Below are 27,646 nucleotides of genomic sequence, written 5' to 3'. Positions count from 1 at the left end.
GCTTCTCTTAAAAATGAATCCTTTTTTTCTGGGTGTGGTGGCGCACACCTGTAATCCCAGTGTTTGGGAGGTTGAGGAGAGAGGGTCACTGTGAATTTGAGGCCAGCCTGGGCTACATAGTGAGTTCAAAGCCAGCATGAGCTACATGGTAAGACTCTGTCTCCAAAACAAAATGAGTCCCTTTAGAACACCGACACATCAATTTTTAAAGACTAGCTTCAATTCACCATTGTTTTTTAAAGGAATTTAACATTATTCAACCCACGTTTTATTGATTGTTTCATCTGAGGCAGGCTCTCTACTAGGTCAGGAGACACAGATACGACAGACATAGCCCCTTGTACTGGTTAGCTTTCCTGTTGCTGGTCAAGATTCCTGATATCAGCAATTTAAAGGAGCGGTTTATTTGACTCAGGTTTTAGAGATTTCAGTCCGTGGCTGCCAGGGTTCGAGGCAGAAATATGGCAGAAGGAAGCAGAGCAAGGAAACAGCACCAGCTGGAGATACACCCTTTAAAGGAGGCCTCCACCTAGACACAGCCAGAAGTGTACTTTACTTCTCTGCTTTGCGTCTCTTAATCCAGTCAGGTGTTGGCAGTCCCATCTCTACACTGAAAAGGATGGATTTATTAGTCAGATGTAAGTGAAAGAAAACTTTCTTAGGCAATAAAAGGAAGGTTTATTGGCTTATAACCAAACTGGGAAATAGAGATGGTTGAAGCCACGGACTCAGGTAGCTTCCCCTCACTCCCACACTCACTGCCATCCACTTTCTACCGACTTCTGCTTCTGCATCGATCATCTCAGATGCTCCCAAGTGGTGTGGGACATAGTTGCCAGCATCACTGGGGTCATATCTTTAGCGCTCATGATCAGAGTAGAGATTGGCTCCAGATGCTGTGCCTTATATAAGAGAGGAATCCCACTGGTATGGCTTGGATCATGTGCCATGTATCCACCCTGAGAGGCTTAATTTACAACCCAAAAAGTTGTAAAATAATTATAAAAATTCACAACTTAATTCATCTTAATTACTTCATTTTTATTCAGGAATGGATAGCAAAGTAGCAAAGTATGTCTTTGCCTCAGTAAAGGCTATGAAACCCATGGCCAAGCTGTAAATCAGGCAAAGCCTACAAATGGGACGAACACTTTTTCAAGAACCTGAATTGTAATTACACTCCTTTAGTGCAAGGTACAATCTAAAAATTAAAATATCTGTAGACGTCTGTCCACTTTGTTCACTCTGTATAGGCACTTGGTAAGTGAGGATTTCCAGCTGACCACGAAGCGTGTGAAACTACGCTCAACGTCCCTCATCTCTAGAGAGCTACAGATTAGACCCTAGCCGGATATTATGACACGACTAGCAACATGGCTACAGTTGCAATCATACGCAAATTTCCAGTAGGATGGGCAAGCTTGCCAAGAAAGCAGAACCGTTATACTCAGTAGTGGGTGTATAACTTGTTAAAGCCATTTTGGGACAATTGGGCAGGACCCAATAGAGCTGATTGCATGTGTACCCTGTGACCTACCAGTTCTCCTACGTTTGTGCAAAACAGATGTACGTAGAATGTGAACCAAAAGACATGTAGGAATCTGTTCCTAGCAACATGTTCATATTAGTTAACAACTGGAAAGAGCCTAAACACCAGTCAGGAGGAAGACAGGTGACTTTTAGTACAGTCACACTTTGGAATGCTACACAGCAGTGAGAAAGAAACCCTGCCAATTACAACAGCATGTGCTTCTACAAACATTTTGTTGAGCAAGGGAAGCCAGACAAAGGAATACATTCTCAGCAATAACACTTATAGTTAATTAATTAGGGATGGCATCTCACACTTTGGGCTCAAGCATTTCACCTCACCCATCAAAGTATGTGGATCCACAGGCACATGCCGCTGTGCCCTGCTGCGTTTCTGTACTCTTCTGTCCTCCATTTCTTTTTCAGTTTTACTTCTTTTCTCCATCACAAAATTGTTGTCTCTATCAGTGCTGTTGTCTTCTTCGCAGAGGTAGCTGAGGAGCTCGGGAGAGCTGCCTCCTCCTCGTCTGTTGTTCCGTATCTGCCCCGATTACCTATACTTCCTTCCAAGACTCGGACGCTAAAAAAGCAGGCAGAGAACAAGGAGAACATTGAAGGGACGCAAGATGCCACAGAAAATCCTGCGTCCAGTTCAGCACCAGGTAAGGGGCGCAGCCATGGAGATGAAAATAGAAACTGCTTACTTAGAGAGCACAGGTGTGGTGCTTTTGTGCCCACCTTCCCTGAGGACAGTATGGCATCTATTTTACCTCCCTCTTTACTCCTTGGCCAGTTGTAGTCATTGCTAGCAGTCCTGATCTATCAGTCCAAAGTGCAACTCTGCCACTACTCCATTTCCAGATAGTTACTGTCTTCATAGTTCTAGGAAAAACTTTTTCACTGAACCTGTAAGTGTGGCCAGTTGTGTTCATTTTTAGGACAAGTTAAGTACTGAGCTAATAAGCAGCAGACTACTTTCCCCATTTATATCCCTATCATATTTGGAATCCTAACCACTGTGAAATGATAATTATTTATTTCCTCTGAGTATTGCCAACACCTAACATTTACTAGATGCTGATAGAACTTTTGTAATTCTACTTTAGTCATTCTAATGGATTCGTTTCTTGTCTTTCACATTTTTGATTGCCCATTTTTCACAGGGTTCATTAGAAGTGCACAGACTGGAGGGTCCCCAGCCCTGCCTCGAAAGCAAAGAGATAAGTCACCCAGCAGCCTCTTGGAAGATGCCAAAGAGACATGCTTCACCAGGGATAGGAAGGGAGGCTTCTTCAGCTCCTTCATGAAAAAGAGAAATGCGCCCACACCCCCTAAACGCAGCAGCTCCTTCCGAGAAATGGAGAATCAGCCTCATAAGAAATATGAACTGACGGGTAACTTCTCATCTGTTGCTTCTCTACAGCATGCTGATGGGTTCTCTTTCACTCCTGCCCAGCAAGAGACGAATCTGGTGCCCCCCAAGTGCTGTGGGGGGAGCTTTGCCCAGAGGAATTTCTGTAATGATGACAGTGGTGGGGGTGGGGGCAGTGGCACTGCTGGGGGTGGGTGGTCCGGCATCACAGGCTTCTTTACACCTCGCTTAATCAAAAAGACACTGGGCTTACGAGCAGGTAAACCCACAGCCAGTGATGACGCTTCCAAGCCTTTTCCAAGGTCAAACTCTACATCTTCCATGTCCTCAGGGCTTCCAGAGCAGGATAGGATGGCAATGACCCTACCCAGGAACTGCCAGAGGTCCAAGCTCCAGCTGGAAAGGACAGTGTCCACCTCTTCTCAGCCAGAAGAGAATGTGGACAGGGCCAATGACATGCTTCCCAAAAAATCAGAGGAAGGTGCTGCTCCAACCAGGGAGAGACCAAAAGCCAAACTGTTGCCCAGAGGAGCCACACCTCTTCCTCTGAGAACCCCCTCGGGGGACCCAGCCATTACAGAGAAGGACTCTTCAGGGGTAGGGGTGGCTGGAGTGGCAGCTGCCCCCAAAGGCAAGGAGAGGAATGGTGGGGCACGACTTGGGATAGCTGGAGTCCCAGAGGATGGCGAGCAGCCAGGCTGGGCTTCCCCAGCGAAGGCTGCAGCCGTCCTCCCTACCACCCATAACCACAAAGTGCCGGTCCTCATCTCACCCACCCTGAAACACACTCCGGCCGACGTGCAGCTCATCGGCACAGACTCTCAGGGCAATAAATTCAAGCTCTTATCTGAGCATCAGGGCACATCCTCTGGAGACAAGGACCGACCCCGACGGGTAAAACCAAAGTGTGCCCCACCCCCACCCCCAGCGATGAGACTACTGCAACATTCATCCGTATGCCCAGACCCCGGAGAGGAGCCTTCCGCAGGACAGCCCGTGTCAGAAATACAGGAAGGAGGGAAGAAGGCAGCTCCAGTGGCAGTGCCTGTAGGTGGGAAAGCTGGGAGGCCAGCGATGCCTCCGCCTCAAGTGCCTCTGCCCACACCTTCCATCTCGCCAGCCAAAATGGCCAATGGCACAGCAGGTACTAAAGTGGCTCTGAGAAAAACCAAACAGGCGGCTGAGAAAATCTCAGCAGACAAAATCAGCAAAGAGGCTCTTCTAGAATGTGCTGACCTACTGTCCAGTGCAATCACGGAACCTGTTCCCAATAGCCAGCTGGTAGACACTGGGCACCAGCTTCTCGACTACTGCTCAGGCTATGTGGACTGCATCCCTCAGACTCGCAACAAGTTTGCCTTCCGAGAGGCTGTGAGCAAACTGGAACTCAGCTTGCAGGAGCTGCAGGTATCTTCAGCAGCTGCTGGTGTGCCTGGGGCAAACCCTGTGCTTAATAACTTACTGTCATGTGTACAGGAAATCAGCGACGTGGTACAGAGGTAGCCACTGTCTGCCTAGTGGGAAGATGCACACATTTCTGAGGGGAGAGGGAGAGGGACTTGTTTTCCTGTGTTCTTGTTTTCAAATTGAAAGACATACTTGAGTGTGTTTAAGTGAAGTACCTCAGATCCCTGAGTTCTCACGTTTACAGGTTCATCTCAAAAGTAACAAAAGCAAGTCACGTTATATAGGAGATATAAATTGGATGGGGGCAAGGCAGTGGTGGACAAAGTTGGAAACTGCACTGGAAAATCAGGGAGGAAGTTTGTTTTGTAAAGAAAGAAATGCAGCCTATCCTTGCCTGGAACCATGTGAGGTGCTGGAGGGGCTGCTCCCAGTCACTCTGCACCACAAGAGAGGGCATTGACCTGGGGCTCTGCTAGGTACCAGGAGTGATTATGCTCCCCATCACCTAACAGATTGGGTGGACGGAGAAAGGAAAGCTGGGAATGTTTCGTATTTAGAGGTTTGCTCAAGGCTGTGGGAAGCAGCTTCTTGCCTTGCTTCCATGGGTCATTGCTGCTGTAGTAAGAACTGCAGATCAGATTGCTAGAATATGAAAACGGAAGTGTTGCCCTGTGTGTGCTTCTCAATGTATTAGTTGGTGCGGGAAGTAAAGAATGCTGGGAAGTTCAGTTCAGTCAGGGAGATGGAAATCTCCTTTTAAAATCTTACATTGATTAGCAGTCACTTCCCCAGTCTAGTGTGTTATTCCTAATGGACCAGTATTGACTTTCTGCTTTTTGGTGGCTATCTCTGAACCATAGGTACAGGGGTCTACTTGGTGGTTCTCTGTTGCTTCCTGGGCAGGCTGTCTTCCTTTATCTCTGGCAGCGTACAGAGCATTAACCAATACTGATTTTGAAAATAGCGGTCACAGGTTCTCATAGGGAAGTCTTTTCTGACGCAGTACCCCTGTGTACTGACTACTGGCAAAGGACTTGAACAGCTGTATATTTCTTTGTCAACTAAAATACAGTACTAAGGTGGTGATCCCTTCTTGAAAGGGCAGCCAGGTCCAGAGGCCTATGGCTGAGAAGAAAAGTTGTCTTGGTGATAATGACTATTTCTCTATTCTTTTCTCCTCCTCTAAGCCCTATATGGGTAGAAAGATGGGGAAGGCATTTTCCCTCCCTGTGGGCTTGAATTACTCTCTCATTATTCTCACATGCTTTTCTCTCAAATTTCTGTCCCCACGCCCATCATGTTAGTTTGTATAGTTCATACTGGGAATATTCTTTATTTATTTTGTCATTTCACCTCTATTCTAAAAGTGCATAATTTGAGGAGTAGGTCATTTTCAGGAAGGACTAGTTAGATCCTAGAAACCTAATGACAACTCTTCAGTTTATTTTGCACTTGAAAAATAGGCCTTTTCCCTTCCTACTGAGTTATAATCATGGAAGTTAAATAGGAAGGAACCAAATTGAGTGAATAATGTATTACTGATGTTCTTAGTGTTATGTCTATTTTCATTTACTTCATTCTTTTTTTAAAGGTCTATAACGCCACACACATGTGTACACACACACACACACACACACACACACACACTCCTTAAAGAGAACCCAATAAAAACTTTTTTTCTCCCAAAGGGATATTAGCATAGGAAGATAGGAATTCAACGCCGAGCTTTGAGCTTTCTCCCTGGCTCTGTCATCCATCCACTGTCAAGCTGTAGCTCCATCTCTTGATCTATTGAATGAAGGTAACAGAACCACATGTTCTCAAGGGTATTTTGCAAATAAGTTTATTAGCTAATCCTTTGAGAGCCTCTCTGGAAAAGCTCTTCAGTGCAGTATTGTTATGTTGAATTTGTTTATCATTCTCTTCTTTGCTGAGTAATAGAAACTAATGAAATTTGGAACTGAGCTTATATTAATCGGGCTAGAATACTAAAGGGGAAACTAAGTTTGGGTGTCTTTGACCAAGAAACAAATTGTTTTCATTAAAAATAAAGGAAATTTTGATTCTGCTTGTAACTGCTGCTTCACAGGCGGCCCAGGTTTAGAGAGAGATTAGAAGGGAGGAGATACGGGGCATCCTGGCAGGTGTCGGTGACAGACCAGAGGCAGCTGGTGATCAGTTTATCTGCAGCAGGCCTCCGTCCTACCTTCTTCCTTACCTCTCGCCTTCATCAGACCGTAAACTTGAACTTAGCAGGTAGTCTTTTAAAAGTGGGGAGGGGAAAGCTAAAATTCTAGAATATTATTATGCTGCTTTTTAAATTTATCCCTGTCATTGTGGGATGCAGAGGGTTTATAATTGTTTTCAGGAGATTTTTTTTTTTTCCTAAGAGTTCTGAAAATAAGCATTGGGGAAACACTACTGAGTGTATTTCAGCTCCCTGGTTTTCTCACTGAAGAACAATCTTGCAGATGGTGGGCGGAGCTCTGTCTTACTCAGGGGCAGCACCTAGTTCTGTCTTGCATGCAGAGGGTGCTCAGTAAATTCATAAACTGAATTGATTTTCCTGTACACTGTTGTGAGTAATAAGTGTTATAGGGCACTCCGTCCAGATGATGCTTGAACTGTGTAACTTCAGGAGTTGAGGGTTTAGAGCTTGGGTTAAAGAGGCACTGTCAACTTGCTATAAAAGTACAATTTAGGTTTTTCTTTTTCTACTTGAAAAGGACTAGCCTAAAAAAAAACTTTTGTAAAAGAAAATGTTTGACTCTAAAACGAGAAAACTGCTTCTAGAAACTTATAGTTTAATTGTATCCAGTCTGAAAGCAGATAGCAGGAGAAAAAGCTTTTGTACAGAGTGTTGACAAATTTCATTTTTGTTTTTGTTTTTTGGTACCGGGGATTGAACTCAGGTCCTTGTGCTTGCAAGGCAGGCGCTGGAACCACTGAGCGAAATCCCCGGCCCGTGTTGACAAATTTCTAAAGTGGAGATATATATGCCACAGCCTGATTGTTTTCATGAACAGGTACTGTGATCACAATTTAGATTTCTCACTTTAAAAATGCTGTGTTTCATGTTGAATACATCTTGATTGTACTTTACACAAAGTATTCTCTTAAAAGACAGTGTAAATTTTAAATATTTACATTGTCCTGCACACTCCAATCATAACTTTCAGAGACTTAGCCTTAAAAAACTCTTAAAATCTTTGCACATGTTCTTACAGTACATTGAACTCAGTACCAAGCTATCGAGTCTGTTATGCAAAAAATTTATTTAGTGTTTTTCTAGATGCTCTATACACAGCGATCATTGTAGTGGAGACCCTTTCTAGCACTTGGAGAGGCTGAAGCCAGGAGGATTGGAATTTTAAACCCAAGAACTGAATGATTTATTGAGACCCAATCTCAAAATTAAAAAAAGGACTGGGATATTTTTCAGTGCAAAGGTTCTGGGTCCATTTTCTTGTATTGTAAAAAATAAGTAAAAGTTTAAATTGGGAATTTTCTTACGATTCAATTGAAAACTTTATTCTCAGTTAATAAAACATCCTGACTTTGCCAAGGCATAACCCGTATTTATTTAACCAAAGTAATGGGTTTTTTAATTTAATGGATGCAGTTTAGATATTGGTCTGGAGTTCAGGCTCTATAGACAGTCTAGGAAGCAACTTTTTAAACCTTCCTCAGCCTCAGTTTTCTCATTTAACACAGGGATAAATAGTCACTACCTCAGGGTTGTTGTAAGGATTAAATGAAATAAAAGTTCATAGAATTCTTAGCTTAGAGCACTCCGTCAATGTTAACTACTAATTATTAATGCTTAGTACAGGAATGTGCAACGGAATCCCCTAAGGGTTTTTAAAGAAAAACTGATGAATCAGCCCTACCCCAGATCAGAAATAACAGTGGGATGAAGTCTTGGCCAGTGTGTTTTCCAAGTATTTCTCCATGTGTCTGAAAGCTCACATTGTCTGAAAACTATTGATATCCTTTTCTTAATAGGTTGTGAAACTAGAGGAGATGTTTAAGTTACTAGTATTATCTCAAAACAGTTTGTTAGTGACAGAGTTGAGGTTAGAATTTGGGTCTCCTGACCTCTGGTTATGGGATCTTTCTAACATACCTGCTGCCTTATGAAACACTGAAAAAAAAAAAAAAAAAAAAAAAAAAAAAAAAAAAAGTGGCTCAGAAAGACAATCAATCTGCAATCTGCACACTTTTTAATTTTTGGTCCTGGGGATCGAACTTCGGTGCTTGCGCTTGCGAGTCAGGCTCCAGAACCGCTGAGCGAAATCCGCAGCCCTGGTCTTCTGCACACTTTCTAAAGCACATGCTCCCAGCACAGTCTAACCTTACCGGGCTTGAATGTTGAATAATGGCAACACTAGCAAAAGATGCATTCAGGAGAACTCAGTAATTTAAAAGATTATGTGAGGCATTCTTTTAGACTGACCTCAGCAACACAGAGCCTTGCACTTAATAGTAAGGGAATACCAACTTAAGTTAAAAAAAACAAAAAAAACTAGTCCTACATTCCTTTTTCTTAAAATATAGTTCCGTATCATTTTAGTGACTGTGAGATGATGTACACGAAAGCACTTTGAGCGAGTACCTAATATAACTATAAAGTTGTATTATGAATGTCTGTGTAGAAGAGAAAACATTTAATTAGAGGATGATTGACCTAAAGGCTTTACATGTGGGGGACCTGAAACTGCAGATATATAAGGCATCACCTCTGTAATTTATCACATTTATAATTATGAAACTATAGTATTTTGCTAAAGTTGTTCACAGCTGAATAGCTTCACAAAAATAGGGACCAACTTTTTGGCTTAATTCTGATCTTTAAAAGCAGTAACGTGTATTCACTTCAGAGTAGAGAAGCTCTTCCAAGGACCTTAACCCAAGAAGGATGAGACCCTTACTACTCTTGAACATTTATTTCTTCCTACACAGTCAGCCATTTGAATCCTAAATGTGGGCAGACTTGTTACCTGTTGGTGTTGACAGTGTCTTTTTCAACCTATGTCCTCCCTCCGTGGTTTTGTGAGGGTTTGGGAGAGGAGGTAGGGAAAGGGGCTTGGTGGCCTTAGAACTTGCATTTTTGCTTTTCTAGGTTTTCCTTCTAGAAAATGGCATTGATGTTGATCATCTATAGTATCTTTATTCTAAGATGACTAGCTGAACTTCGTTCACTTGTTAGATTACAAAATACTCAAGAATAACGGCAGTGGTGGCTACTTTTGAGTTACAGCTACACTTCATCCTGACCTCTCTTATACGTTTCCATTTTTGCTACTGATGTTATTATCAGGCTGTGCCCCCAGCAGGAGTTCATATTAGACTGACAGGGTTATCTATACTTTTGTTGATGGTAATTTTGGGGTTTCATCATCTTGCTTGCATTACCTTGCTCCACCTCGCTCTGGGGTCCATCTCTGCCTGAAGTATGTAATATCCAGTCCTTCTTTTGTAAGTAGATCTTTGGCCCAAAGTTTCCTCTTGTGTTGGTGACTCCCACTGTCTATATCTCTGCCTTCACTTCTGCCAAGCCAGGAGCTGAGCACCTTTGAAAATTCTTGATTCAGCTTAGAATTTGTGGGCTATTCCAAGGGAGCCTCTGCCTTGCTGACAGGCTGGACATAGGCAGCCCAAGAGTACCTGTACCTTCCATGTTACAGCTGGGGAAACTGCTGCTATCTGTAGGCTCACTAGTCAAGAGACAAGGCCTTGGGCTGCTCTGCTCTTGGGGCCAGGGGTTTAGCTCAGTGGTACCGCTGCCTGCCTTGCAAGTGCAAGGCCCCGAGTTCAATCCCCAGTACCACACACACACAAAATCTCTTAACAGTCAAGGGTCTCTTCATCATTTGGGATGAGTTCCAGTTTTCCAGTTACTAGACTTTTAAAAATTGAATGCAAGACTGACTTTGGAGGTGAGGGGAGCAAGTCAGTAGTGCCTGGAGTAATGCTTACCTGCCCTATTCAGCACAACTACAGTTGCCAATCTGCTCCTCTGTACCTAAGGAAGCATGGGTGAGGTTTCAGGGCCACAGATGAGGCTGCTGCAGAACAGCCTCCCGGGTGAGATGCAGCTCCGGCTCGTCTTTGGAAAGGCTTACTGAAATGTCGATGCGTGGGTTTCTGCTCTGGCGCTGCTGTTCTCTATGCCACCCACCCGAGTCACGAGGTCTGTTTTGAGTATATTTAAGATGAGCCTTCTGTGTCTGACTTATCTTAGATCCAAATGCCAGGGATTAGGAAGGGCTCTACCCTCTGTAATCAGGGTAAGAAGTTTCTTTGCTTCTCCCTGGGTAAGGAGGCTGACAGCAGTATAGTTTGATTCTAAGCTGATTTAGGGTGGCAGAGGTCACCTGTAGAGAATTGTGCCTTCAAAGATGGGTTCCTGAGTCTTGCAAAGGAAAAGTGTTGTCTGCTGGGTTGATTTTGCGTAAGTGTTGAATTAGATCTGGTAGAAATGTGCTTCCCTGGGTCTCAGCCTGTGTCAGTGACTACCCCACTTGAGGTGTTTTCTTCACACAGTGCTGATTTTTTTAAAATTTAGATTGAATTTATCGGTACATTGTACATATACAGTACAGTTACATTCATTATGGGATCTTGTACCTTTCCATGCCAGGTCTTGCTTCTCATTTTAGTGCTGATTTGGCAGATGGCTGCACTTTTCTCCATCCCTTTTGGTGAGCTGAGGGAAGGATGCTGTCATTGGTTCTTTCCCTCCCTCCTTCCAAATGCACTTACTTCTTAGCTCCTATGTACAACTATAAATTTGAAATTGTTTACCTCTCCTAGAAAAGTTGAATCTTTTAGCTTCTCCATTGCTGAGCAACCTGAATGCAATAGCAGAGTCCTTTTAAGTTGGACAGAGGTAACAAATGTGGTGTTGAGTGGGCCTTCAGACCTGCAGACCACCTAAAGGATGGATGGATAGATGATTGGATGATCTCTACTCTAAGCTGAAAGACTAAGCACAACTTCGTCCTCAGACCATATCACATTCGAGGCAGAATTACGACACCTAAATTCTGTCCTGTGAGGTTTTTTGTTCATCATTATACTTACAATATCAAGTTTTAGGGTCCTACATGTGACTCTAAGCTGCTGAGTTGTGCACACAGAGGGCTCTGAGCAGGCCGTTGACCCTTTAGGACGTGGTAGAAGCAGATTCAAATACTAGTAAAGCTTTATGATAGGAAATATGGGATTTTTGTGTTTGGAAATTGATTAGATTTGCTTCTGAGCCTCCAAATCGGAGTTTTAAATCATTTAGTTATCGTAAAATTTAGTTGGAGATTGGGACTTGGGGTTAATAAAATTTTAACACATATGGGTATCTAATTTGTGCCATTATGACACAATAAAAAGAATAAAGAGGTAGGCCAATAAAAGTATTCTTGATGTAGAAGATACTGCAATGCTTCAGGGTTATCAATGAGCAGATCTCTGATCCTCTAATACCGCTCAATTCCATTTCTAAGAACCGTACCAGGTACTGTGAGTGGCACAAATGCCAGGAGACAGAACTGCTTCTGACAGGTGAGAGACAGGTGAGACAGCTTTCTTCCACTTTGACAGCCGGTTTTCACTGTAGCTACTTAGGACTGCGTTATGAAAAGAATTTTCTGAGATCTTGAGAAATCACCTTGATTAGCCAGGCAAATGAGTACTCAGAAACTAGACAGGATGATGAGGGACTCACCTTATAGCTCTTTACTGCATGTATTTGAAAACCCTTTTGGGAAATGAAGCACCATCACGCCTCACATCTCCACGAAGGGCACACAGTTACGTGAATGCACACGCACTTGACGGGCCCATTCAGGAGACGGGGAGTGAGTGAAAGGAAGTCATCCGTGGTGCACAGAAGCAGTGCACGGCTAGTGTGCCGGCTGACTGCTCTTAACGCATGCACAGCCCGTCTCCCTCGCAGACCCCACACTTCGCCTTGTTGCCATCTGTAATGACTATCGGTGGAGGAATCCCCAGTCTGTGCTTTGTGGTAAAAATATTTGAACATTTCATGATGAGTAACAACTGCGTCCTAAAACAGGCCCATTCAAAAATCTTTGCAACTCATTTAATGTGTATACCAAAGGTATGCTCTGCAGGTGTACGTGGTGCAGAGGGTGAGGTCTGGAGTGTTGGGCTCCGTGAGCATCGCTAAGGGCACACAGCGCACAGCGAGACAAAACGGCGTTGAACTGCATCGGTCGTGGGTCACTACCAGAGTCGTCGGGTATTTGTTCTTAATTGTTATTGTAGTGTTTTTTCAGTTTTGTTTTTCTAATTTAATTCTCTCACTCTGTTGTCTGACTGTGAACTGCTAACAGTGTTAAACTTGATGTAAATAAAATGATGCCCTTGAAAGGGACCGCGCTCTCTGCCTGTTGTCTCACAAGGTTTGCAAGTTGTGTTTCGTTTTAAATAAAGGTTGCAATATTTTATTGGCAAAGTAGCCTTGAGATCGGAGTGTTTCTCCCTTGATTTTAATTGGCAGGGAATGTAAGCAAGCTACATAAAATAGATATCTGTCAGGGGAAGGCGCTGAGCCTTTACAGTGTCCTCTGCGACGAATCCTCATCCTTCGATGAACTGTATTTACACAAGGAATCCTCTGGAGTCCAGGCTGCTGTCCATACGGTGGGTTACGTGTGTATCTTCAGTATCTGTGTGTCTAATGCGAGACGGCTAAAGGGAAATTTAATTCTCTCGAAATCCATTCTGAGAACCCCAAATAAGTTCTAAAAATGTTCTGAGCCAAAGTAGCATTAATGGAGTAAATATAGAGCCTTACAAGGAAACGTATTGTTTTTATCTTTTTTAATTTTAAAAATTTCCCTTTTGATGGACACATAAATAATAGCAGATATTTGTAGGGGATAGTGTGTTCTTTTAATATATGTGTACATTTTGTAAGAAACCAGGGTATTTAGAATATCCAGGACCTTATACATTTGGTATCTCTGTGGTAGGAGCCTTCAAAATTCTCTCTGTAGCTGTTTTTAAATTACTTTTCTTCTGCCTGTTTTGAAATACTCAGGACAGTATTGTAACCATAGTCACTATCTTTGTGGTATACCCATTGACCAATCTCTTACTACTTCACTTATTTCCTCCCCACCACCCGTTAGTCTTCTCTGCTCTCTACTTCTCTAAATAGGCTTATTTTCATACCATATTTGAATAGGCCATTCAGTATTTGTCTTTCTGTGCCTGCTTATTTCACTTAATTTAATGTCCTCCAGGTTCACCCTTCTTGCTACATATGACAGGATTTCATTGTTTTATGCCTGAATAGTATTCCTTTTATGAGTGTGTGTGTGTGTGTGTGTGTGTGTGTTTCCTTTATCCTCTCATCTGCTGATGGAAACTTACGTTGATTCTATCTCTTGGCTCTTGTGAATTGTGCTGTAATAAACAACATGGGAGTACAGGTGTCTCTTTGACGTACTGATTTCATTTCCTTTGGATGTATACCCAGTAGCAGGAGTGATAGATCATAAGGTAGTTCTATTTTAAATGTGTGTATATGCATGTATATTTTTAGCATCTCCAAAGAATATATGTATATCTGATTATACATATATAATTATAAAGTATTTAAAACAGTCCAACTGAAAGTACACTTTATTTTAAAATTTAACTTAAATTTTTTTGTTTGTTTCATTTTGTTTTTGGTACCGGGGATTGAGCTCAGAACCTTGTGCTTGCGAGGCAGGCAGTGGAACCAGTGAGCTAAATTCCTGGCCCTAGAAATTTTTAACTGATGATTAAAATAGTATTTATGAGGTACATGTGACATCTTGATACTGTATACACTATGGTAAAAACATTCAAAATCCTTTCTGCTAGCTTGTTGAAATATATAGTATGTTGTTGTCTGAAGTCACTTTACTATTTAGTAGCATACCAGAGCTTTTCACTTCCATCCAGCTATAATTTAGTGCCCATTGGTCAGCCTCTACTGTCTTTCCCTCCCTCTTGTCTCTCCAGCCTCCGGTAATTATCATTCTGCTTTTCTATAAAATCAACTTTTTTCGATTTCCATGTAGGAGTGAGGTCACGTGGCACACAGTTTCATCCGTGTTATTGTTTGTCCCTTATTCTGCTTTGCTTTGTGTTTGTGTGAGACAGGGTCTCACTGTGTAGTTCAAGCAGGCCTTGAACTCACTGTGGAGCCTCTGGGGCCTTGAACTAGCTGGGATCCTCATGCCTGTCCTGAGTGCTGGGATTGCAGGTATTAACAGTGGGGTGCTACTACACCCAGCCATATATGCCCTTTATTAATGTTCTGCTGAATTTTATTTCCTAGTGTTGTTAGGATCTTTGCATTTATGTTCATCAGCAGTATTAGCCAATAGTTTTCATTTTGTTGTATCCTTGTCTGGTTTTGGAATCAAAGTGATATACAGTGAGCCTCATACAGGTAAATTTCAATATTTTGAAACAATTTGAGTAGAATTGATATTGGTTCTTTAACTGGTACAATTCAACATGAAGCCACCAAGTCCTTGGCTTTGTTTGTTTGTTTGTTTTTGTTTTTGGAGACAGGGTCTCACTATGTAGTTGAGATTGACCTAGAACTCACTATGTAGCCCAGGCTGGTCTCGAACTCACAGTGACCCTCCTGCCTCAGCCTCCCAAGTGCTGGGATTACAGGCATGCGCCACCACACCCGGCTCTTGGCTTTTCTTTGATGGGCAATTTTTTATTACTGATGGTCTTAGTTCTTTTCTCATTTCTGAGACAAAATACCCAACACCTAATGTTAAAGGAGGAAAGGTTTATTTGGTTCAGTTTGTAGAGGTTTCAGTCCATAGTTGGCTGGCTCAAGTGACAAGGAACCAGAGAACAAACCCCTTTCTGTCTTTTGTATCTCAGCCAGGCTGCCCACCCTCAGAGGGATAGCACTCCCACCCAGTGTGGGGCATCTTTAATCCTACGCAGAACTAGTCAGACCGATTTAGTAATTTAGTAATCACACACCCTTCATTCCAGCATCTCTCTCTAGATCCAGCCACCTGTGAAAAGGCCTCATCTATGACGGCATGAGGCTTTGGAGGGACATCTAGGCCAAGCCGTAATGTTCATTGACCATTATAGGTCTGTTCAGATTTTGTTTCCTCACGAGTCAGGAATTTATCCATTTCTTCTGTGTTACCCAGTTTGATAGTGTATAGGTTTTCATAATTGTGTATGATCTTTTGTGTTTCTGTGATATCAGTTATATCTTTTTTCATGTTTGATTTTTTCTCTTAGTCTGGATAAGATTTTAATTGTTTATCTTTTCAAACATACCAACTTATTTCATTGATCTTTTGTTTTTTTAGGGTCCATTTCATTGATTTCTGGTTTATTATTTCTTTCCTTCTATTAATTTTAGGTTTAGTTTGTTCTTATTTTCCTAGGTCTTTGAGGTGCAGTCATAGGTTGTTTGAGATCTTTTTGATGTAGGCATTTATTGCTGCAGAGTTTTCTCTTGTGTGCAGTGACACAGGCTTGTAATCCCAGCACTTGGAGGCTAAGGAAGGAGGAGTACTGCCAAGTCAAGGCCAGCCTGAGCTACATAGCAAGACCCTGTCTCAAAATAGTAATAATAATAATAATAATGATAAATGAAAATAAACCTTCCTCTCAGAACTGCCTTTGCAGTATCAATTTAAGTTTTGGTATGTTGTGTTTTAATTTTGTCTCAAGAAATTTTTTAATTTCCCTTGAATTTCTTAATCGGCCCATTAGTTGTTTCAGAGCATGTTGCTCAGTTTTTGTGTATTTGTAGTTTCCAAAGTCCCTACCCCACAATGATTTCTAATTTTAGCCATTGTTAATCCCCCCAATACCGGGAATCGAACTCAGGACCTCGCGCTTGCCAGGCAGGTGGAGCACCACTGATCTAAGTCTGACTAGTTTTAGCCACTGTGATCAGAAAAATTACTTGAGAGCCCGATGTGGGGGTGCACACCTGTAATCCCAGCACTCAGCAGGCTGAGGCAGGAGGACCTCTGTGAGTTTGAGGCCAGATTGGGCTATATAATGAGTTCAAAACCGTTTGAATTACAAAGCAAGATCCTGTCTCAAAAAAAAAAAAGGAAAAAAATTATATGACTTAAGTCTTCTTAAATTTGTTTAGACTTGTTTTGTGGTCTAATATATGATGTGTCTGGGGAGTGTCCGAAGTGTACTCAGAAAAAGTGTATGTTCAGCAGCTACTGGATGGGTTGTCATATAAATGGTTGTTAGGCCTGTTTGGTCTAGAGTACAGTTTAAACACAGTGTTTTCTTGTTGATTTTGTCTGATCTGTCTGTTGCTCTAAGTGGGAGTTATTTTTTTCTGCTATTTTTGTATTGCAGTAAGTTTCTCCCTTTAGATCTGTTCGTGTTTGTTTTGTATAATTTAGGTGCTCCAGTGCTGGATACATATTTAAAAGTGTTGCATCCTCTCAGTTGACCCTTCACTGTTCCATGACATCTTTCTCTTTTTATGGTTTTAGTTTAATATATATATATTTCATTCATTCCTCTTGGTTTCCATTTATATGGAATATCTTTTCCCATCTCCATTTGTAGCTATGTGTCCTTGCTACTGGGACCTAGACAGAGGCCTGAATTTGTACCTCAACTACCTGGATTCATTTGCCTACCCAACATCAGGAATAAAAGAAAAGCCCATACAAAAGGAAAAATGAGTTTGTTCACAATCTAGCCAAATGGGCGGAGTAGCTAGTCTGCCACCTTCAAACACTTAGAGGCGGGATAAAGCTAAGGAAAGGCTGGGATATAGCTCAATAGCACAGTGCCTGCTGGCTAGTCACAGCACGAGTTTGAATCCTGGTACCAAAAGAAAAAAAAAGTGAGGAAATAGGGAATGTAGATTTGACCAGGCTCTGGCCCACCAGCTGGGTCAGAACAGTGTCGACGGTCTGGTTCTGTTGAAACTTCCTTGATGTCAGAGCTGTGGGTTACAGTTGTCACTCTGAGCATGAGGAAGATGGACAAATAGTTTACCTTTGCAATCCTAATTTTTTTGTTTTTATTTTTGTTTTTTTGGTACCGGGGATCGAATTCGGGACCTTGCACTTGCAAAGCAAGCGGCGGAACCACTGAGCTAAATCCCTGACCCTACAATCCTAATTTTTAAATGTCTTCTTGAAGCCATTGTTAAATCTTGTTTTTAATCCCTAAAGCTACTTTTAACTGGAAAATTGAGGCCATTTATTCAAAGTAAGGACTTACTACTGCCATTTTGTTGGTTCCTAGTTTATTGACTAGGAGATGGTTGTTTCTACGTCATGTCTTCATTTTTGAAAGTGGACACAAAGCATCTTCTGGAGCCCTGGCTGGTGCATACAAGGTGGGTAATGTCTCTGTGTGTTGTCTGTTCCTCCAATAGGAGGTGACAGTAGAGGGAAATTTAATTCTCTTAAAATCCATTCTGAGGAAGCCGGGTGTGGTGGCACACACCTGTAATCCCAGCACTCGGGAGGCTGAGGCAGGTGGATCGCTGTGAGTTTGAGACCAGCCTGGACTACATAGTGAATTCCAGGTCAGTCTCAACTATACAGTGAGACCCTGTCTAAGAAAAAAAAAAAATCCATTCCGAGGGAAACTCCAAATAAGTTCTAAAAATGTTTTGCACCAGAATAGTATTAATAGACTGTAGGCTCTCAAAGATGAACATTGTGTTCTTGTTGGGTGACTATAGTTAAAAATTTTTTAATGAGTCATTGCTTTTAGAAGTTACCTTAACTAGGTACAAATAGATTATACATAAGTGATAGACATTAGGCCAAGTAGAATGGGTTTTAAGCAGAGTTTACACACCTCTTTACACTCCTTTTTAAGTACTTTTTCCATCCATTTTCAGTTGAGTTTAAGAAGTTTTGTTTTTAGAATCTTTCAGAGAGAATCTCCCACTGTGATCTTCTCCCTCTGAGTTGTCACATTATCCACACCTGATCTAGCATTTGCTAAGGAAATTAGTTCTAGAGACGAGGACATCATTAAAGCACAGAAGCTGGAGTTAAAGTTCCTGGGATTGAATCCCCACTCCACCAACTGGCTGTAACTTTGAGCAAAAAATTTAACACAGTTTTATTAGGTTTGTTTTTATTAAACACCTTGTGATTTTGTTTTGTGACATGTATTTCTAAAACCCTAGGAATTTTCCTACTGGTGAGAGAAACATCTTTTGTTCTTTACAATCCTTTTTCACCCCTACCAAAGTTTGTACTAATGATTAATTCTTGAAGAATGGGAGATGGTTGCAAGAAACCGTGATGAGAAGTTTGGAACTTTCTGCCTCACACCCCTGCTTTTTCCAGCCCCACTGTTGGCAGAGAAGAGGGGCTGGAGATTGACTTAAATCACCAATGGCCAAGGATTCATCAATTGTGAATACATAATAAAGCCTCCATAAAACTTGACATATGATGGTTTTCGGAGAGCTGCCAGGTTAATACATGGAGGTGCTGGGAGGGCGGAACCTAGAAGGCATGGAAGATCTGCACTGTTACTGAGTTCTGGGATCCTGGAGACTCGGAACTACTAGGGATTCATTCTAGGGTCTTCTTGTCCTGAGCAAAGAATTGGACAAAACAAGCAAAAAAGGTAGCAAGGTTTTACTCTTTATTAAAGGCAGGAAGAGAGCATGGGAAAGAAGTACTCTGCAGGGTCCAAAACAGCACAGCGGCCAAGTACTTCACGGCAGCTGTCTTTTGTAACTCCCACTCCTCAGGCTGACTGATAGGGTGGTCTAGGCCTTCCTAACTGGAACCTGCTTGAGTGCTCATGAGTCCCAGGTGCAGGACTTTCGGAACTGATTTTCTGCACCGCCTGGATCTCCCTCTGACTGGTCATGACCACCTGCTCATCCGGTTTGCCAGGCCTCAATCTCCTGCCTCAGCACCACTGCCAGATCCGAGTGCTCTGCTCTAGGCAGCTCTTCTATCAGCTGTTCCTGAGTTGTGCCCTTTATGATGGCTGCCAGCAGTATTTGCTTGAGTTCTGTTCGAATTACCCAACTTGGGCAGGGATTGTTAACTGTATGGACGGTGCTTATGGTTCCACAACTGAAAAATGACGTCACTAGCCAAAGAAGAAGGTTAGATTTTTTAAATTTGTAGTAAGAGTAGCTTCTGGATTTCCAGGAGGGGTTCCAAGTATATGGCCACATGGCCCCTCAATCCAGAGCTAATTATAGGTAAGCAGACCACAGGAATTGCTCAGTTGTTTAGTGGCCACCCATCATAGGCGGCTCTGGATTTCAAATCACCAGTTGGAAATCAGGCTCTTTAACCCAGTTCTTCAATATGCAGGGTTTAAAGGAAACTGGAAATTTAGAGGGGAAAAAGATAGCTATTTTGCATTTGAAATTCCTTACAATTCAGAAGCTTAGGGAATGGGGGAAACTCCTGGTAGGAGGGAGACGGCTGCATTCCTTCACTCTTGGTCCTAAGTCCTAGTTCAGTGTCCATTCTTATTTTAATTCTTATCAATATGGCTGATCACCCAACTCCTCAGCCAACTTCCCCTACCTAGCTGCCTTACGCATCAGCTAACTAAGTAAAATATTTTCTACAATAAGAACCCTTGATTTGTAGCCAGCTTGGACAGAAGCTTGGGTAACCGGGGGACCCATCACTTGCTGTTGGCTCTGAAGTGGGCAGCAGTCTTTAGACTGAGCCCTTGACCTCCATGGACCTCAGGGAGTTGGGGGTAGGAGTTAAGGAAACTGCAGGGAGCCCAGCTGCAATCCATGAAGAACTGGAGACTTGCTTGGTATGGAGAACCCATACCTTTGGTATATGGAGAGGAAAAGTTTTTCTTTATATATCTGAAGCTCTGTGTCCTGAGCACTTTTACAAAGATTAAGTCATTAAATTCCCCCAGCAGCCCTATGAAGTATGTAGCTCCGCCTGAATGGAAGGAAGCTCAAGTTAAAATGGGTTAAGTAGCTTTCCTGGTGTCTCGCAGTGGAGGAATCACAACTCCAGCCTGGAAGGCTGACTTGGGAATGTGTCTGGAACCACTGTGTTCTGCTCCATCTTAGTTCCTGACGTGGGAGTTCAGACCTGTATTTATGATCCCAAACATTGTTGGTCGGTGCTAAAAAAGTGTTTTGTGCATCTGAGGTTTATCGATACAGACTACACCTTCTAAAGCACGTATTGAGTGTTTACAGCTGAGTGCGTATCCAGGTTGGACCTCAGCTGCACGCCTTTCCACAGGTGCTCTGCCTAGGCTGAAAGACGGAGAGCAGCAGCTAAAACAGCCGGTCTGATTGCACAGACAAGTTTGCTGATGCACCGAGTGGTGTGCGACTGCACTCCTGTAACTCATTCGAGTATGTATTTAAGAATGCATCCGGGCTAGGCACTCCCTAACCTTGAGGCAGTCACTTGAGTACTTGAATACAGTAAAGTGGTAAATGGGGAGACAGAAATGTTCCATTTTAGAAGGTGAGAGGTTGACGAAGGCAGTAAATGAGAGGACATGAGATTATAAGAGAAACAGAAGATGAACGTGTTACTCCAAAAGTGCAGAAGGGAAAAACCAAAAAATGGTTAGAAAAAAAAAAAGGAGGTGTGCCCGTTGCCATTTAATTCTCAAAAATGACTGTTTTCCTTTTTAAAGCTGAGAGTGCAAGAGTGAATATTTTCATATACAAGAGCACAGGCCTTGGGAACCTCTTCAGTAAAATTTTGTTATAACCCAGCTCAGATAATGTGCTCTCCAAACAAATCTCAAATAATTCAGCTGTATTCTCTGCCAACGCTGTGGATGTCAGCGTCCACCGGCTCCACCAATCCCCCTGCTCAATAAGTAAAATGGATCAAGCATGTTTACAAATATAAAATTTTAATCTTTACATATGACACGATCATTTATATCAAGGCCCCTAATTTTAAACAATTTGTTTTTCAGCCAGGCATGATGGTGCACGCCTGTAATCCCAGCACTTGGGAGGCTGAGGCAGGAGGATCACTGTGAGTTCGAGACCAGCCCAGGCTACATAGTGAGTTCCAGGTCAGTCTCAACTACATAGTGAGACCCTGTCTCACCCTCTCCACCAAATTTTGTTTTTCAATCTGCAGACCAGAAGAACACTTAGATGATTTTAAAAGTATCTTCTTCTGTGCACTTTTCCTTTTAGCCTAATGCTGATGCCCTCACAAACAGAAGCTGCTCAGCTTTCTAAGAGTAATAACTTTAGAACTAGCCCCCTTACCTTGCAAACTCAAGGTATTCTCTCCTTCACTGGGCCATAGAACTTTTCTCTTCGCTAAACCAAGTATCCCACAGCCTTGGAAGCACAAAACCCAATCCAGCCATCTGCCAGTAAGAGCTACAATGCCAACGAGGCCATCATGGGGTGAACAAGCCCTTGGACTTTGCTCATCTCCTTCTGGCTTTTCTAGCTTCCTGGCCCACATTTTGGAGTGTGGGTCTATAAGGCACCAAGTGATTCTAAGAATTGATTTTGCTTCCAGAGTTAAGCCTTGCCTTTTATGCACTAGTTGTGTGTTGGCCATTGTTGGCTGCCAACCAGTGACCTGGCAAGTCCCAGAGTTTTGTCAGTGGAACAAAGCATCTTGAGAAGTCTTCATTGAGCCTTCAAGGCAAGAAATAGTTAATTCTCTGGGAAATAGATTTGCATCCCTGGGAAGAAAAGAGTTGTTCCTCCCTGGGAACATAGGTCATCATCTTGGCAACTTCGTCTAGGACCTCTTCTGTATACAGAAGCCCCTGGCTCAGGAAAGCATCTCGTACACACAGTCTCACATGACGGTACTCCAGTGGCAGGAAAGGGACAAAGAAGTCAATCAGGTTTTCCTTCACAAGACGGCTGTGGCCAAAGCCACTCTCTGAAATCAAGACCCAAAGTTACATGAACTCTGACCTGGGCTGAGCCCAGCTGGAGTTTTAAGGTGTCCCTGAATCTAAGGCTCAGGTAAGGTCTGATCTTAGATGCCAGCTCCAGTGGTGCTGTCTGCAGCATGTGCCAAGAGCCATACAGCTCTTTACGCCTCAATAAAGAGCACTGCACGTAACAGGGATGTGCGGTGAAGCAGGGAGAGTGGGGATATGACTGCCTGATCTGTGACTTTGTTTGATGTCAGAAAGCAGAAGGTAGAACAATTCTACCTTTGTCTGAAGGCTGAACCACTCCAATTTTCATAGTGAGACTAGAGTTTATGGGGTTCAGAGACTGCTGCCTGTATTTCCTGTGCAAATAACCCTTTCAAAGCATTTTCAGAGTTCAGGCTTTCTTTGGCACTTTGATTTTGCCACCAACAACTGACAATGCAACGTGATTGACATATCCTCTGGAGTCTCAAGCGCCCTGGCTACCTTGTAAACACAGAATCAGCACACACGCTAATCATTTCCAACCGTGACTCTTACCAGAGGCTTATTTTCTGCCTGATTGGGAATCAGCCACTTACCTGTGGACTCCCTAATTTCTGCCTGGAGACGGGGCTCCAAGTGTTCCACTGTAATTTCTTCCCGGGCCCATCCAGCCTTAAGCAAATTCAGGACCACCTCATTGATGACGTTGCCTCCAAGGTTACTGAAAGAGACAAGAGCTTGTTGGCAGGTGTCTTTATCTTTACACTTCCAAATGGCCACTGAACCCAATGCATTCACGATGCCCGAAAGAATGGAAGTAAGGGGCTGGGGTCTTCAACCTCCAGCAGGTCTCATCAGAACCCAACGTTCTACAGAAAAGACACTGCCTGCTTTGCCATCCGTTCTCCCTTCCAACACTTATGAGACTGTACCAGGGAGTACAGAGATGCTAAGATCTGGTTCCTTCCCTTGAGTTCTGTGTGATGAGGGCCATATGTGTATGAGATCCCAGGACAGTGTGGCGAGTACTAATGCAGGAGCAGTTACGGTCTAGGTAGACAGCTTCAGGGAGGATGTGGCTTCTGAGTGATCTTTAGATCCGAGAAGGGAAGAGTGCATGTCCCAGGAGCAAAGCACCATGGGCTGGGGGTCCAGGAGCACAGCATGAGAGGTTGCCAAGGCTTGGGGAGGAGGCCCGTGTGCCGTGTGCATGGATTTTAGCTCATGGGCCATGGAGAACCACTGAAAAGTTCTAGGTGTGGGTTTGTAACTAATCAGGTTTATGTCTTAAGAATTAATCATTCCAGGGCTACTGAGGTTGAAGAGGCATGGAATGGTTGCAGAATGTTAATCCCAGAGCTTTTTGCCAGCAGTCCATGTTTAGATGTGATGAAGAAAAGGATCAAGAGTTTAGGAAACACCACTGGTAGGATGCTGCAACTGATGAAAATGAGAAGTGAGAAAAAGGAGGTCAAAAAGAGGTGTTTGCTGTGGCTACTTGCTCCACTTGACAGAAGACTGGAAATGAGAGCTTGGTTTTAGGTTCCTTTAAGTATTTTCCACTGCCTATGACCTCTGTAGGGGCCATGATGTCATTAGACAGCAGGAGTTACATATCTGAAGCACAGAAAAGAGGACTGGGTTAAGGCACGAAGGAGAAAGGGAGTAAGGAGAAAAGAGGAACCCAGACAACCGCCCCAAGAAGTTGGGAGGGAACTGCCTGGCCCAGGACCCTTCTCTCCAGTGGCTGCAGCCCCCAGCCCTACAGGCCTGAGCAGCTCCTTAAACCAAGCCTTGCCTTCGCCGTACCCCTGCTCTTCTCACCGGTGGGGTGCGGTGGGGTGACAAATGCAGGACTAGGGAAGCCGGCATGAAGCTCAGAAGTGCTCCAATCTCCTTTCCTATCTCTCCTCACAAATCTCTCGATCCCTCTGACACCGGCCACTGTAGTAACCCATTTCTGAGCTCTTGCAGCATTTGAGTGGGCCCTGTGGGCTAGGCCTCGGGATTCAGGGAGGAGCTGGGTGGGTCCCCTACCTGCCTGCTGGAATGTACCAGGGCCATGAACCGCTCGCCCTCTCCCAAGGAGGACACCCCTCATCCCTTCCGCATGGCCCACTGCTCCGCCAGACTTCCCTGACACATCACTCTCGCGCCTCTGCCTCCCAGGAAGTCTGCCAGGCGGGTTATCTGGGCCACAACTGCATCAGCAGAGGCAAGACAAGCCCATGCCAAGGGTCTGCCCACCCTGCACTCGCAGGAGACAGAGGCAGGGGCTGTTTCCAATGGCATGGCTGGAGGCCACGGTGAAAACTAGTGAGCTTCATTCGCCCAGCCCCAGGGCGCAGACTCCAGTGCCTTCCTCTTTCTATCCAGAAAACCACCGTCTCTAGGCTGCTTGAGAACAGGAAGCTTCACCTAGTTATCCATGTAGCCCCAGTGCCTAGCACAGTGCTCAGCATGCCACAGTGCTCTGCACTATCTCCAGCTCCCTTCTGAGGGTCCCCTCCTATTTTGTCCCCTAGCTAATGTCATCTTTCTCCTACCATGTTACAGGCTTCACGTACCACCGAGGCGTAACTTGTACCTTGGAAGCCTTGTCTTCCCTTCCCTTTCCCTCAGCCCCTCAGGGCTTCCGGTCTGCACCAACATGCCACCTTTAGAGACAGACCTTGCCTTCCTCGAGCACCTCAGTTCCCTTCCATGTACACCCAGACCACCTGCTGACCGCCTCAAGGGGCCAGAAAACACCGCTACAGACCAGCCCTGTCCTCTGGTCCTGGGACAGGATAGCGTCTCCTCTCACCAGCCCTTGGCCCTGGACCCCAAAGGAACAGGACAGAAGGCCTCTCCAGAACCGGCCGTCACTGATAACAAGCTCCAACACCAACTGCTAAGTCTTTTCTTACTGAAGGAAAGAACAGATACAGATTTAATCATAAATCTCCTCAAGGCTTAGTTTCCTTATTTGTAAAGTGAGAATTAGACCAAATCAAGTGCAATTGGTCAGTAAAGAACAGCCCACATACACTGAGCATTTTCTACATGGTGAGGTACAAGGCCATGAGTAATCCATATTTTTATAGTTCTTTCCATTTCTCAGTTATTTCAGTTCTTGTCCTGAGCACAGTTCAAAGAAAACAGAAATTAGTTTTCCTTTTTACAGCTTCAGGAGCTCCGATCTCTGGTCTTACAACATGACCCCATTCCCACAGCTTTCTGTACTTGGTCGAAATGGAAGACAGTAGTCAATGTTAGTTTTCTAATAACCACCCTAATTCTAGTAGGTGCCCTAATTTTTCTGCCCAGATTGGGGACAGGCTCTATACACTAAACTTCCTGCTCAAACTGCCACCTCTGAAACCAAGAGGTAAAACAGCAACCTCCTGCTTCTACAAATGGTTCTAGCTATTCCTCAGGACACAGGCACAGAACCCTAAAGCCAACCCATAATGACCTTGACAGCCTGGTAGAACCAAAAGACTCCAACAGAACCTGAGGAATGGGGACCTAGAGTAGAAGCCACAGGTGCTGTCAATAGTTACAGGATAGATCAAAATTATCACCAGCTCCACCTGGATTATTCTGTGAAGACTCCAGCTTTTACAGCCAATCACCCTTTTCCCCCTCACTCCAGGATGCTTAAATCCCTGCATTACCAACCAGTGGGGAGGACATATGTGCATGCTTGGAGGTCCAGGAGGACCCTTACATGTAACTCACTCTTTGAAAACCCAGGTGCCATGCTATGGGTGCCCCTGCACTTGGACAGTGAGTTGTCAACCTAACCCAGATGCCATGAGAAGCGGCCACCAGCGCCTCATTTCAAAAGCTGCTTTAGGACACTTTTCAAGATTAAACTGCATGTCTTACAAAGGGTGGCCTGGTCATACTAGCAGTTTAAATCGGCTGTGCTTGTCCTTCAAATAAGAATCCTCATCACAAAGGGGGATAAAGCGAAGTTCATGTAGAACTCAAGCTCGGTCTCAAATCTCAGTGTCTTCCCCACCCATTACTAAGACACCTGAGGGTACTAGGAGCATCTCAGGGTTTACAGCAGCCGCTCTGGGGCACCCCGGCCTCGGTGGGTAGGGTTGGGAGTGCTAGTGGCTGTGGCTCTGTGTGTCCCAGATAGCCTGGCAGCCTAGCCTACGACTTCTTGTTGGCACAAGGGCACACCAGAGTTACTGGAACTCAAGGCCACATCTTTTTTGGTGGCCCTTTTAAGTCTCTGTCACAAGGGTGTGTCCTCCATTCTGCATCCCAGGCTCGGCCACTTCGTCAGGTGGTAAATGAAGTACAGTCCAGCAAGGTGCCTTTTCACCAGTCCTTGTTCCTACCTAGGACGACTGGCTGTGTGTGACCTTGGCCTCGGTGGGTCCCCCATGGTCAGGTCACGGTCAGGAAAAGCAGCACTGTCTAGGGATGGAGAGCACTGCCAGCCGGCCCACAACCGAAATACTACAGAGGCCAATGTCTGCTGGAGACATCTGGTCACAGTAAGCAATCATGGCCTGGGTGAGGGCTTTCCAAGTTGAGGTACAGACAGAAAGCCAGCCAGTTCCTCAAGGCGGGGAGGTAGTGCACACCACTGGACTGAGCTGGGAGGGGCAGGAACAGCAGCAGGAGAAGCGTGTGTGAGGGACCCCCACTGTGGTCACCTGCCTCCTGCATTCAGTGGGAAGGGCTGGATTCTGGAAGCCTCAGGTACGGGTGATCCCGCTCACCAACCCCTGCAACTCAGCCCCCGCCTAAATTACTGCCCCAGGAGGCCAACAGTATAGTACCCGGGGACGAGGACTAACTGAAGACACTCAAACCATGTCAGAAGATTGCTCTTCTCTCCTAAACCCCTTTGGGAGCTTCACCTCCACCCACCTCTACCTCACCCCGCAGTCTCTCTCAATCCTCCACAGCTCTACACACCAGGAAGGACGCGGGAACCCCAACCAGCAATAACACTTCCAACGTGGTCCATCCTGTCCTGAGGGTCTGCACCAGAACAAGGTCAGCCCTCCACGCTCACCAGGCCTGGACGAGATGACCCCGACTTCCCCATCCCCACCAGCTGTGCCCCAAAACCCCAGAAAACCCACCTGCAAATGAGTTCTGGCAGCACAAGTGAGCGTAGGGTGGGGTGGGGGAGGAAGCAACTGGTTTGGCTTCTACTGAGTCTACAAGAAGCTTCTGGGAAGCATTCAAGATGGACCCTCCACGAAAAGACAGTTTAAACCAGGTGTGGACGTGCATTCCCGTAATCCCAGCACACAGGAGGCTGAGACAGGAGGATTACAAGTGAAGGCCAGCCTGGGCTACACAGGGAATTCAAAGAAGGTCTGGACTACATAGTGAGACCCTGTCCGAAAAATATAAAAAGCCAGGCATGGTGGTGCACACCTGTAACCCCAGTACTTGGGAGGCTGAGACAGGAGGACTGCCATGAATTTGAGGCTGGCCTGGGCT

The 27,646-nt window shown here is 44.3% G+C and overlaps 2 protein-coding genes across 3 annotated transcripts in view; one reads left to right on the top strand and one right to left on the bottom strand.

Moving 5' to 3' along the window:
- Abl2 (ABL proto-oncogene 2, non-receptor tyrosine kinase) overlaps positions 1-7,212 on the top strand; it is a 30,051-nt gene extending 22,839 nt beyond the window's left edge. Inside the window, exons 11-13 of one of the 2 annotated variants that reach the window (XM_010630235.2) lie at positions 2,019-2,192; positions 2,694-2,924; positions 3,234-7,212. In XM_010630235.2, coding sequence (XP_010628537.1) covers positions 2,019-2,192; positions 2,694-2,924; positions 3,234-4,405 — 1,577 coding nt within the window. In that variant the 3' untranslated portion in view covers positions 4,406-7,212. Of the gene's footprint in view, positions 1-2,018; positions 2,193-2,693 lie in introns of both variants that reach the window. The other variant, XM_010630234.2, reaches the window with a different exon arrangement.
- Positions 7,213-21,354: 14,142 nt separating this feature from the next.
- The window catches only part of Tor3a (torsin family 3 member A), a 17,857-nt gene continuing 11,565 nt past the window's right edge, over positions 21,355-27,646 (bottom strand). Inside the window, exons 7-8 of the mRNA XM_033761962.1 lie at positions 22,780-22,904; positions 21,355-22,197 (exon numbers count right to left, since the gene is read on the bottom strand). Coding sequence (XP_033617853.1) covers positions 21,947-22,197; positions 22,780-22,904 — 376 coding nt within the window. The 3' untranslated portion in view covers positions 21,355-21,946. The remainder of the gene's footprint in view (positions 22,198-22,779; positions 22,905-27,646) is intronic.

Source organism: Fukomys damarensis, unplaced genomic scaffold, assembly GCF_012274545.1.
Source record: "Fukomys damarensis isolate Sample0158 unplaced genomic scaffold, DMR_v1.0_HiC HiC_scaffold_11, whole genome shotgun sequence".
NCBI classification, from domain to species: domain Eukaryota; kingdom Metazoa; phylum Chordata; class Mammalia; order Rodentia; family Bathyergidae; genus Fukomys; species Fukomys damarensis.
Note: the sequence above shows the minus strand (reverse complement) of the source record. Positions and strands in the feature narration are given on the sequence as shown.